The sequence below is a fragment of the Anabrus simplex genome, chromosome 4 (genome assembly GCF_040414725.1).
Source record: "Anabrus simplex isolate iqAnaSimp1 chromosome 4, ASM4041472v1, whole genome shotgun sequence".
In the NCBI taxonomy this organism is placed as follows: Eukaryota; Metazoa; Arthropoda; class Insecta; order Orthoptera; family Tettigoniidae; genus Anabrus; species Anabrus simplex.
The window spans coordinates 319,671,050-319,683,843 of record NC_090268.1 but is presented as its reverse complement, the minus strand read 5'-3'; the positions used below and the strand labels follow the sequence as shown (position 1 = coordinate 319,683,843).

The 12,794-nt window shown below is 39.7% G+C and overlaps 1 protein-coding gene across 1 annotated transcript; it reads right to left on the bottom strand.

Annotated features, from left to right (window-relative positions):
* Nucleotides 1–11,516: 11,516 nt before the first annotated feature.
* On the bottom strand, nt 11,517–12,552 carry LOC136872683 (uncharacterized). Its single transcript, XM_068227507.1, has 3 exons — nt 12,373–12,552; nt 12,185–12,273; nt 11,517–11,701 (listed from the first exon to the last, which is right to left on the bottom strand). Exons 1-3 carry the CDS (start codon nt 12,544–12,546, stop codon nt 11,626–11,628), a joined length of 339 nt encoding a protein of 112 aa, XP_068083608.1. The 5' UTR covers nt 12,547–12,552; the 3' UTR covers nt 11,517–11,625.
* Nucleotides 12,553–12,794: the final 242 nt, after the last annotated feature.

The window sequence follows — 12,794 nt, the reverse complement described above, 5'->3', positions numbered from 1 at the left end:
TGTTACAATCTCTTTAAATTCTTCAACATTTGCCTGGAGTAATTGTTCACGAATTGAACTGTCATAAATTCTCCTAATGAACTGTGCTCTTAGAAATACATCTGCAATGCTTACCTTACATTCACATGTAGAACTGAAGTCGCAGACAATTGTAGCACGCCTTAATGTAGCAACATAGTCAGCAATAGGTTGATTTTCAAGCTGGTAAGTGGATGAAAACCTATGTTGGGCTACCAGAACATTCTTCTTAGGACAAAGATGTTTTTCTAGGGTTTCAATTAAATCGTCATAATTGAAATCACTAGGTGTTTTTTGGCGCCACTAGTGCAGATAATGTGTTATAACTCGTGGATCCAATCGAATTAAGTAGCATCTGCGCGGCGTATTTCTTTTTGGTGAATACATTTTTCAATTGTAGATAGTTTTCAAAACGTTGCCGGTAATTGTGAAAGTTCTCTGCTTGTGGGTTGAATCACCCGAAAGGTGCAATTAGAAATGTATTGGAATTAATAATAGGTTTAGTAGACTGAACTGGTGCTTGAGTTTTCAGTTGATCTAAGAGTGCCTGTTGATTGGCATGCATTGCTGCCAAATATTGCTTAAACTGGTCTGCATTCATGTAGAAATGTTTGAGTTATGTCTCCCACAAAAAAATTGAATGTTAGGAATATGATATTTACGTAGTTGAGGTTATATACGTAACACGACAGTCGTATTCCCGTTCAGTCACTAATCGCAGAACATATTTGTATTCAGACACAATATTATCATTTTCCTCTGGGGTTTTGAAAGTTTTCCTCGTCGCCAATTGTTATGACCATACACGAATGACATTTATAATTAAACACGAACACCTTGCTTACACAAATACTGTATTGAAAAGTGTCTCATGATACACTGCCATAAAGCAACCTCTACAAAGAATAACACAGTTTCTATGTAAATGCTGCGGTCGACATGCGCGCATTCTACTGGGATATAACAATTAGTGTTCCGTAGACTACGTTTTCTAGGTTAAGTAGGCTAGCTAGGTGTACGTTATTTCGAATTTAGGTTTAGGAAATACTTCCGGTAATAATATTAACTTTTAAAAGAATATTTTTAAATATCTGTATGTTCTTTGGTATAATACTTACAAAGGTAGATTTTCATAAGGAATTGTAACTCATTGTAATTTCCGCCGCTACTTTTCCGATATTTCGTACGGATATCCGTTCAAACTGTCGCGAAGGTGATAGTTCGTTGCATTGAGTAACACGATAAGCCTGTAAACATCGATTTAAAGAGAAGTTAAAGAGAATTCACGGTAATTTCACTGGATAATTACGGTACCGTACTTAACAGTTTTTTGGATTGTTGACGATTGTTGCTACATGCACATGATAGTTGTGTAAATAAATACAAAGTCAGCTGATTCATTATTCCCATAATTTGTAGTCTTAGTTCCCTGCATACTTTGCACTTTCCACCTTCGTTTATTCATCAAGAAAAAGTTAATAATCAAATTCCTATATCCGAATAATATTGCATTTCAAGCCCCCGGCGTGGTTTTGACAGAAATTATAGTAGACAAACTCTTATTCTCAGCATTTAAGGTCACTTTTACTCTCCGTCCCGTGTAGTAGGGAAAATAATACAAATCCACCAGCGGTAAAAGTTCATATAACCACACTTCAGCTGAAAATTGCAGTGTAGATACAGTATATTTGTCTAAGCATTTAGCTTTGTTGGTAATCTTTAAGTACAGTAGTTCTTGCAAATTTCATTTCTGTTTGTGCTTAGTAGTGACATACCGTAAAGGTACTGTAACTAGGATACATCTGAAAGTAATTTAAAAATTACTGCAGTGTACTGTACAGTAGTATACGAGTAGCATAATATCCTATCAGAATTCAGTGTGCTTATTTTATTATTGTAAAATATTTGTGTAGTACTGGTGTAGTAGAGGTATCCGTAGAAACTCTTACTAAAATTCTGTTGTTGTAATTAAGATAGGCTTAATTGCAGTTTGGAATTGTGTAGTTCTTGTGTATTCCTTTAGATATTCAGTAATTAACAGCATTTTTATCCTGTTAGGGGTTGTAGGATAAAAATAGAGTAGTATTGTAGTGTAGTCGTATATTATCTTATTGTTGTGTGATCTTTGAATACTATCCCAGACAATATATCCCTCAGTTCATTTAGTTTTTGCAAATAGGTTATTTTATTTTTATTTTCATTTTTCCGTAAAGAATGGCTACGGAGCGCGAGTGTACGAACTGTGGGTGTGGCGAGGCATTGAGGGGTATGAGGGAGGAGTTGGAGAGTTTAAGGGAAATAATTAGGATTCTCACAGAAAACAGGAAGGAGGATAGGACTCCCTCAAACAATGTACAGGTTACAGTAGGTGTACATGAGGGAGGGAAGGAAAGGGGGAAGTTGTAGAAGACAGGTGGTCTAATGTTCTAAGGGGAAGGAGATTGAAGGCTAAGGGCTCTATTCAGGATCAGAATTCAGGACATGTGTCTGTGCGAAATCGGTACGAGTCACTCCATGTAGAACAACAGAGGGAAGATGAGGGACAGGGAACTGTTGCTGAGCTGTGTGGAAGTAGGAGGAAAGGGAAAGTAAGGAAAGGGAAATGTAGAGTAGAGGATAGGAAAAGACAGGTGGAACAGGATCATGGGAAGGAGAAAAGGGAGGAGGAAGTAGCTTCTGCAGCTATCAGGAAAGATAGGGCTGACCAGGAGTGGAGGGGATCAAATGAGTTGGGTAGGGTTGAGGCTCTGGTCATGGGGGATTCCATCGTTAGACACGTGGGGAATGTGTGTGGAGGAAAGGGAACCAGGATAGAATGTTATCCAGGAATTAGTTTGAGGCAGATGTTGAGGAAAGTAGAAGAGAGGAAGGAGGGGAATGAGAAGGTGGTAGTGTTTAACGTTGGTGCCAACAACGTAACGCAAGCTGATATAAGTACCAACATAGTTGGATATGTGTGGGATCTGGTAAATGCAGCACGGGTGAAGAAAGCGGAGATTGTTATTAGTGGAATACTGTGTAGGAGGGATACTGACTGGAGGGTGATTGGGGATTTAATGAGACTATGGAGTGGCTATGTGGGAACTGGGAATGAAATATCTAAATCCTAATGGGTGGGTAGAAGGTAGGGATCTGCGCTCAGATGGCCTTCACTTAAACCGCAGTGGTACGTATAAGATAGGAAATTTCTTTGGAAGCGTTATAGGGATGTACATACAGGGAAACGGGGTGACCTAGGGAGCGAATATAAGGGAACAGGGAACTGGAAATCAAGTAGGGATGACATAACATTTTTAGTGTTGAACTGTAGAAGTATTGTAAAGAAAGGAATAGAATTGAGTAATTTAATATATTTACCAGATATTGTAATAGGAGTTGAATCATGGCTGAGAAATGATATAATGGATACAGAAATTTTCTCACAGAACTGGAGTGTGTATCGTAGAGATAGGATGAGAGGGGGAGTGTTCATTCTGGTGAAAGAAGAATTTGTAAGCTACGAAAAAGTTAGAGATAAGACACATGGAATTCTAGGTGTAAGGCTCATTGCTAAAGATAATAGGAAACTTGATATATTTGGAGTGTAGAGATCGGGAAAGGGTAGCACTGACACGGATTCAGAATTATTTTATAAGATAATCAGCTATGTAGGAAACGACAAGGAAAGAAATGTGATTGTAGCGGGAGATCTGAATTTACCAGATGTCAACTGGGAAGGAAATGCGAACGACAGGAAGCATGACCAACAAATAGCAAATAAGTTAATATGGGAAGGACAGCTGATTCAGAAAATGATGGAACCAACCAGAGGGAAAAATATCCTGGATGTGGTGCTGATAAAACCAGATGAGCTCTATAGGGAAACTGAAGTAATAGATGGTATTAGTGATCATGAAGCTGTCGTAGTTAAAAATAAATGTGATAGAAAGGAAGGTTTTAAAAGTAGGACTATTAGGCAGTACCATATGGCTGATAAAGCAGGCATGGGGCAGTTTCTAAAAAGTAACTATGATCGGTGGAAAACGGTAAATAAAAATGTAAACAGACTCTGGGATGGGTTTAAAGAAATTGTTGAGGAATGCGAAAACAGGTTTGTACCTTTAAGGGAGGTAAGGAATGGAAATGACCCACCTTATTATAATAGAGAAATAAAGAGACTAGGAAGGAGATGTAGATTGGAAAGATATAGAGTTAGAAATGGCCGCGGAAGTAAGAAGAAATTGAAGGAACTTACTGGAAAATTGAATCTAGCAAAGAAGGCAGCTAAGGATAAGATGATGGCATGCATAATTGGCAGTCATACAAATTTTAGTGAAAAATGGAAGGGTATGTATAGGTATTTTAAGGCAGAAATAGGTTCCAAGAAGGACATTCCAGGAATAATTAATGAACTAGGGAAGTGTGTATGTGAGGAGCTTCAAAAGGCACAAGTATTCAGTTAGCAGTATGTAAAGGTTGTTGGTTACCAGGATAATGTCGAGATCGAGGAGGAGACTAAGGCTAAAGAAGTATTAAAATTTACATATGATAACAATGACATTTACAATAAGATACAAAAGTTGAAATCTAGAAAAGCGGCTGGAATTGATCAGATTTCTGGGGATATACTAAAGACAATATCTGAAGTACTTATTTGATTATTGTTTAGTCGGAGGAGCTATACCAGGTGAATGGAGAGTTGCTATAGTAGCCCCTGTGTATAAAGGAAAGGGTGATAGACATAAAGCTGAAAATTGCAAGCCAGTAAGTTTGGCATGCATTGTCTGTAAGCTTTGGGAAGGCATTCTTTCTGATTATATTAGACATGTTTGTGAAATGAATAACTGGTTCGATAGAAGGCAATTCGGTTTTAGGAAAGGTTATTCCACTGAAGCTGAACTTGTAGGATTCCAGCAAGATATAGCAGATATCTTGGATTCAGGAGGCCAAATGTACTGTATCGCGATTGACCTGTCTAAAGCATTTGATAGGATGGATCATGAGAGACTACTGGCAAAATGAGTGTAATTGGACTAGACAGAAGCGTGACTGAATGGGTTACTATATTTCTAGAAAATAGATCTCAGAGAATTAGAATAGGTGAAGCTTTTTCTGACCTTGTAATAATTAAGAGGGGACTTCCTCAAGGCAGTATTATCGGACCTTCATGTTTTCTTACATATATAAATGATATGAATAAAGGAGTGGAATCAGAGGTAAGGCTTTTGCGGATGATGGTATTCTCTATAGAGTAATAAATAAGTTACAAGGTTGTGAGCAACTGCAACGTGACCTCGAAAATGTTGTGCGATGGACAGCAGGCAATGGTATGTTGATAAACGAGGTTAAAAGTCAGGTTGTGAGTTTCACAAATAGGAAAAGTCCTCTCAGTATTAATTTCTGCGTTGATGGGGTGAACCTTTTCGGGATCATTGTAAGTGTCTACTTTGGTGTCAATACAAGGAAAGAACTTCATTGGGGTAATCAAATAAATGGGATTGTAAATAAAGGGTACAGTCTCTGCACATGGTTATGAGGGTGTTTAGGGGTTGTAGTAAGGATGTAAAGGAGAGGGCATATAAGTCCCTATTAAGATCCCAACTAGAGTATGGTTCCAGTGTATGGGACCCTCACCAGGACTTCCTGATTCAAGAACTGGAAAAAATCCAAAGAAAAGCAGCTCGATTTGTTTTGGGTGATTTCCGACAAAAGAAAAGCGTTAAAAATGTCGCAAAGATTGGGCTGGGAATAATTGAGAGAAAGGAGAGCTGCTCGACTAAGTGGTATGTTCCGAGTTGTCAGCGGAGAGATGGCGTGGAATGACATTAGTAGGCGAATAAGTTTGTGTGGCGTTTATAAAAGTAGGAAAGATCACAACATGAAGATAAAGTTGGAATTCAAGAGAACAAACTGGGGCAAATATTCATTTATAGGAAGGGGAGTTAGGGATTGGAATAACTTACCAAGGGAGATGTTCAATAAACTTCCAATTTCTTTGAAATCATTTAGTAAAAGGCTAGGGAAACAACGGATAGGGAATCTGTTACCTGGGCGACTGCCCTAAATCCAGATCAGTATTGATTGACTGATTGTCATTATCCAGAATAATGAATATACCACCCGGCAAGTAGAAAGGGTGTAGTTTTATTCTGTCTAAATAATTAAGAAATACTCTGACAAATCCTCACCTATTCCTTAAATGCGGTCATAGCTATGATCAACATATTGCCAACATTGGTTTTACGGTACGGTGGATAAAATGATACACCGTAGTAAATCGAATTAACGAAAATACAAAATAACGTTAGTTTTGACTTTAAAATATGGGCTAAATAATTAATATCAAAGTATATACCGCAGTATATTTTGAAATAATTATTTATTAACTAGTCGTGTAAGGAGTCCGACTTCTTAGCTTGATGGTCAGCATTGAGGCCTTCAGCGCAGAGGGTTCCGGATTCGATTCTCGGCAAAGTCGGAGATTTTAATCTCTTCTGATTATTCGTCTGGCTTGGAAACTGGGTGTTTGTGTTTCCCCAACACTCTCCTCTTCATATTCGGACAACACGCCACACTGCCAATCACTACAGAAACACGCAATAGTGATTACATCCCTCCACATGGGGTTAGCGTCAGGAAAGTCTTCCGGCCGTAAAATAGGGCCAACTCCACATGTGCGAAGCAGTTCACACCCACGACCCCACAAGTGTGGGAAAATCAGTAGAAGAAGACGTAGTGTAATCGTGTAAGTGTTGCCAATACTGTATGTCGGACATATACGTCTCCTACGGTGTAATCGTTCTTGAAAAAAATATTAGAAGAGTGTGTAACATACTTTACGTGAAAAGAGAAAATAATACAGAATGTAAAATAGATGCTATACGTGGTTATATGTACATTTGTGCTGATAGTATTTCCATTATTTTCGTTAAAGATCGCATTTAATCACTATGTTTCCTACGCTGCATTATTGAACGAAAGAATCTGTTATTCCAACGTGGAGAGTGGAACGAGAAACTTTCTGTATCTCCAGTCGAAACCAAGAATATTCTGATGACATCTGTTGAATGAAATGTAAACTACGTGAACCAGAATGGAGACTCGTCTCATAACAGAGCATTAATTACAGTAGATTAATGCGACCGAACGGCAGTAGTGCCACTAATCGAACATACGTCTCGTACGGTGCATGTAATCTTGAAAGACATCATTTTAAGAACAATGAAACTTAGTTAAAGTAAAAATAGATGTCATCCAAGAATACCGTATATTTGTGACACGTTTCTTCGTTATTGTGTATAAATCTTTATCATTGTATTATTTGCCAATGTGGCCAGCAGTATATATTACTTATTTATTTGTTTTATTCCAAGAGTAGTGTGCCAAACTCGTGGCCAAACTGGACATTTTGTTGTCATCTGTTGGAGAAACGTAAACTATCTCTCGCTACCTCGTTCCTTCAAATAAAAACAGGAGTCATGAGTAGTCTGTAAAATAACAGTATTTTGGTTTCTAATTAATAAATAACTCATGCCTTAGTATCTACCATAGTAACTTACATCTCCTTACATTTAAATAATAATTGATTTACATGTTCGTAGTGCCAGTATCTCGAATATACGTCTCGTACGGCGCATTCATCCTTGAAAGATATCATTTAAGAAGAATGGAACTTAGGCAAAGTAATATTAGATGTCATCCATTAATACTGTATATTTGTGATACATTTCTTCGTTACTGTATATGAAGCTTTATGATTTGATTAATTGCCAATGTTGCCAGCCGTGCATATATTAGTTGTTCATTTGTTTTATTACAAGAGTATCGTGCAACGAGCTAGAATAACATGTGTTTCAGTTCTTTCATATTCCTTAATTTGTATGGGATTCTGAATGGCTGTTGAATGTGTGTTCGTTATGTCTTCGCTTGTTGTTGAAGTTTGAGAGACTGCTCTGGCATAATTTAGTAGTTTCCCTACCAAGGACCAAGGGGGATGTTTTCATTCCCCTCCCCGAAGAGGAGGGGCTGGCCACCTAGAAGGTTACGCCTTCTCTCTGGCCAGGAGATTTGGCGGGGTTTGGGGATTCGGTGGGATTGGTAGAGAAGGATGGAGCTTTGCTAAGTTGAAGGAGTTTGGGGGGGGTCTCGACCTCTTGGCTAAGTATTTATTGATTTCTTCAATATGTACAGTATTCATTTTACATTTTTACAATTTACAATTTTTAGGTTTTTACAATAAGATTGTTTTTCTTGTGCTGTAACATTTACTTGTTTATTGTTTTGCCTACTGTGTATTTGATATATCCCTTCCCCCCCTCTTCTTCTTTTTTATTTTTTTTTATTGGGGGGTTATTAGGATATTTACATCTGTTTAACTATGGACTATCTACACTTGGTTATTTACAGAATTTGGATTTTTACACTTGATTATTACAGTGCTTGATATTTACAATACGATATTTACATCTGTTACACTATGGACTATCTACACTTGGTTATTTACAGAACTTGGATATTTACACTTGATTATTCCAGTGCTTGATGTTTACAATACGTTGTTATTTACAGTACATTGTCTTGTTTTACATAATTATTTGTAGTCCAAAATGGAGTTATTTACAAGTTGTTCTGGGTATTTACAGTTGTTTGTTAGCGGGTTTACATTTGTTGTTGCTTGATGATTTGCAAAATTATCTTGGTTGTGGTTGGAAGGCACTGCTTCTGAAACATAGGAGGGTTTTGTTAATACATTTAACATATATCCTGATGTTGGGGGGGGGGGGGAGGTCGCCAGGGGTTCTTGGGGTGTTGGAGTTGCTTTACCTGTGATGGGAGTGGGTGGGATTTTACAGGGTTAGGGGCTTATGGGGTGGGGTATTTTCGTCACAGCTTCTTTTACTTATGTGGTGCCCTCATCGGGTGGGGGGAGGGACCGGTAGAGATGGAACGGGGTTTGGGTGAAGTGGGGGTTGGGGGTAGGTCTCCTCGGAGGAGTTGGTTGAGGGTTGGTTTGTCTCGGTCTAGGGCTCGGCGGTAGGATCGCTGGAATTGTGTGAGGACATAGGAGTCTAAGGGTGGGAAAGGGAATATTGCTAGTAAGTCGGTCGTGGGGTATCGGAAGGGAAGTCGGAGGGCGTGTCGGACTGTGCGGCGTTCAATTGATAGTAAAGGTTGGTATAGGTTCGGATGGGAGTTTGCAGCGGCCGCCCAGGTGATGAGGCCGTAGGTGATTGCGGGGCGTACGAAGGCTTTGTAGGTGAGGAGGAGTAGTGAGGATTTTAGACCCCATCTGGTCCCGGCTAGGCGGCGCACTAGTCGAGCCCGGGCGGCAGTCTTGGTTTTTAGGTGTTAGAAATGGGGACGGAAGGAGAGGTGTTGGTCGAAGAGGATACCAAGGTATTTTAGGGTGGGTTGTGTGCTAATGGGGGATCTACGGATTCGGAGTTGGAGGTTGTCTGGGTTACGGGATATGCTGGTTTTTCCCCGTCTACGCCTGAAGAGGATGGACTGGGTTTTTTCTGGGTTAAGTTTTAGGTGCCACCGGTCGCACCATGTTAGGAAGGTGTTGAGGTAGGGTTGGACGGAGCGGTTAATGGCTTGGACTGAGTGTAGAGGGGCTAGGATGGCGGTGTCGTCGGCGAACTGGAGCAATTGGATGGGGGGAGGTGGTTGGGGGATGTCGGCCACAAATAGGATAAAGAGGAGTGGGGAGAGGGGTGAGCCTTGTGGGACGCCTAATGTTAGGGGGAAGGATGGTGACAGTTGGTTCCTTATTGATATTTGGGTTGATCGGTTTGTGAGGTAGGAGGCAATGACGCGGACGTAGGAGGTTAGTTTCCTGTTGCTTTCGAGATAGTCCACTTGTTGGTGTTGTGCTTCTAGGACGAGAGTCATTTTAGTCATGAGTATGTTACCCATCTCGTCGACCTTTTTCTTCAGCTCCTCACATGACTTCTTATTTTCTGAGATAGCTTCCTTTATTTCTTCGTCAGTCTCCCTTCCCTGTGGCAAGGTGAGTACTAATTTACATTTCTCACATAGCCAAAGGAGTTTGCAGTTTTTCCGCTTTAAAATCTCGAATTCTCCCGTTGTCAATCCGGCACAGTCCTTGTGCTGCCATCTGTTGCACACGCCGTCATCATTATTAAGGTCTTTCTACATGAAATGAGTCAGCTTCGAGCTTGAGTTTAACACGACTTTATCAGCTAAGCTCATGCGCTGGTCACATGTTGAAAGCACATTAACAAGCATGTTGAAGCAAGGTCACTTACAACGCACTCTGCTATGTAATGCTGGAGTTTTTTTACAAGCCTCCTAGTTTATGTACAGAGACTAAATTACATTTCTTTTTGCTGGGATGATTAGGGCATTAATGAACTCATTTTATCTAGTATAAAATAACAAATTTAAGATGTCATCACTGAAATTAGGATATGGGAATAGCTCCTCATTAAGCATGCTTGGGTGCAAATGGGATGCACTTAGTAGCATAGCCAGGATCTACTGATTTGGGGGGATACTTACAAAACGAAATACCATAATGAAGGTGGTTGTGCGTGTATGCACGAGTGTCTTTATAAGGACACTGATACAAGTGAATTATGTTGATATTCAGATTGCAGTCTAAAATCCAACTTTCAAAGCCACTTGGAAAACAGATTAAAGAAATCTGTCATTTTTACAATTATGCCTCTTTAAAAGTTCAAAAAAGCCAACTCATCAAGTCAACTTTTAACTTTGTTATTGCCAGTTTGTTTATTTTGTAAAAAGTGGTTTTTTTGGGGGGGTTGTAACCCCCACTTGGCTATGCCTTTGGGTGCACTCAGTCTCATGAGGATGACTGGAAAGGAGAGGGAAGGGGAGAAGGGCAAACTTTCATAGCTCAAATTATCTTAATCTTTAGGCTCAGAAAAAAAAATGTAGAGAAATATCTCAGATAAATCCCTCAGCCTAACTAATCTAGTTCATATGGTTCCTGTGTGTAACAGATCTTTAACTGTAAAGTGACTTATGTGCCTCAATCACATTGCTCTGCCTCTTTTTTTGCTAGGGGCTTTACGTCGCACCGACACAGATAGGTCTTATGGCGACGATGGGATAGGAAAGGCATAGGAGTTGGAAGGAAGCGGCCGTGGCCTTAATTAAAGTACAGCCCCAGCATTTTTCTGGTGTGAAAATGGGAAACCACGGAAGACCATTTACAGGGCTGCCGATAGTGGGATTCGAACCTACTATCTCCCGGATGCAAGCTCACAGCCTCTCTCTACCTCTTAGACACGGGCATGTCCTGTTCTGGCACTTGTAATTAGATCATGACTACAAGGCACTATTGAACCTATCACCACAGTGGCGTGCAAGGCTGATGCTGGTAATTTCATAACTTGTTGTTGCTTGTTGTTTAAAGGGGCCTAACATCGAAGGTCATCGGCCCAATTTCATAACTAAAAAAAGCCTAAAGATCTTGAATACTTCAGTAGGTACAGTACTAAATTTATTATTATTTATGAAAATAAAACATGTTTTATGGTAAAATATTCTTTGTTTTCAACTGATGTTCCAATAACAAACATTTTAACTCCTGGTTCCTCTGCTTCATTTCCTGCGTCCTTTGCTTTATTTCCAAAATTTTCATTTTTTTTTTTGGTGTTCCAGTCTGGCCATCTCTAGGAGCTCTGTCTGGAGCATCTGGTCATTACACTTTCTCCTAAAAAAGAGAAGCATTGGAAGTTTTAATCAAATTCCGTGCATATTCTACAGGGACATTCTTTTAAGCATGCGGGGGGATTGTGGCTTGCCCAGTCGCTTGTACTGCAAGCCTTTCTCCCGCCTAGCACTTTGCCGCAATGCGGGCACTTGCCCGGCACTGAGTCAGTATTTTCTCACAAGATTTCCTGCACTTTATGAAGGGATTATGTATATACGCACACTTCCATAATGAAAATAACATTGGAACAACACACTGAGCACTAAACACATGAGCACTTGACTGAACTGACCCTTACACTGATAAAAAAGCTCTTAGCAGACTGCAAAGAAGGGGAACTTGTGTAGTGCCGAGAAGTACATTACGGCAGAGTGCTTGGCAGGTGACAAGCTCGCAACGCTAGGGACTGGGCAAGTGGCAATACCCTGCATAACTTAGAAATAATGTCATTTCTAAAATAAAAATTAACACTTATTTACATACTTTGATGACCTGATTGGGGTTTCAAAGGATGGAGTTTCCTGCGGCATCCTTTCTTCTGCCCCCAAACTCTCTTCTTCTCCAGGTCCTTCCTAAAATGAAAGGAAAAGGAGAAAATTAGAATATTATCCACAACTGTAATGTTGCTGTACCAAAGCGAAGTTGTCTGGGTCTATTGATCATGTAGGTACCTGAAATGCACCAGCATCATCATCTATGGTGTCAGGCAAAGGACCAAACTGGCCACCGAACATCTCCGAGAGGATCTGCCCGGGTTTCCCCAGAGGTGGTTTCGGTGGACCTCCCCCAGTTTGTCTGGCATCCCTTCTCTGCGCGTCGATGTCGCCATTTCCTTTTATCTTCATTCTTTTCCATAAACCTGTGCACAAAATGAAAATTACAAATTTTTGAAATGTTCAGTAAGATAATTAGTAATTTCATAATTATGTCATCAAATGGGGTCCTAATAATAAAAAACAGAAAACTTTCCTAATGATGAGGTTATACATACAAAGACCAGGTTTTAATAATTCTATCAGAGTTAGAATTTTATAATAGACTTAAATGGTACTTCCAAGAAACCAGTTTTGCCAGTAATGTTGCTAATTTACAA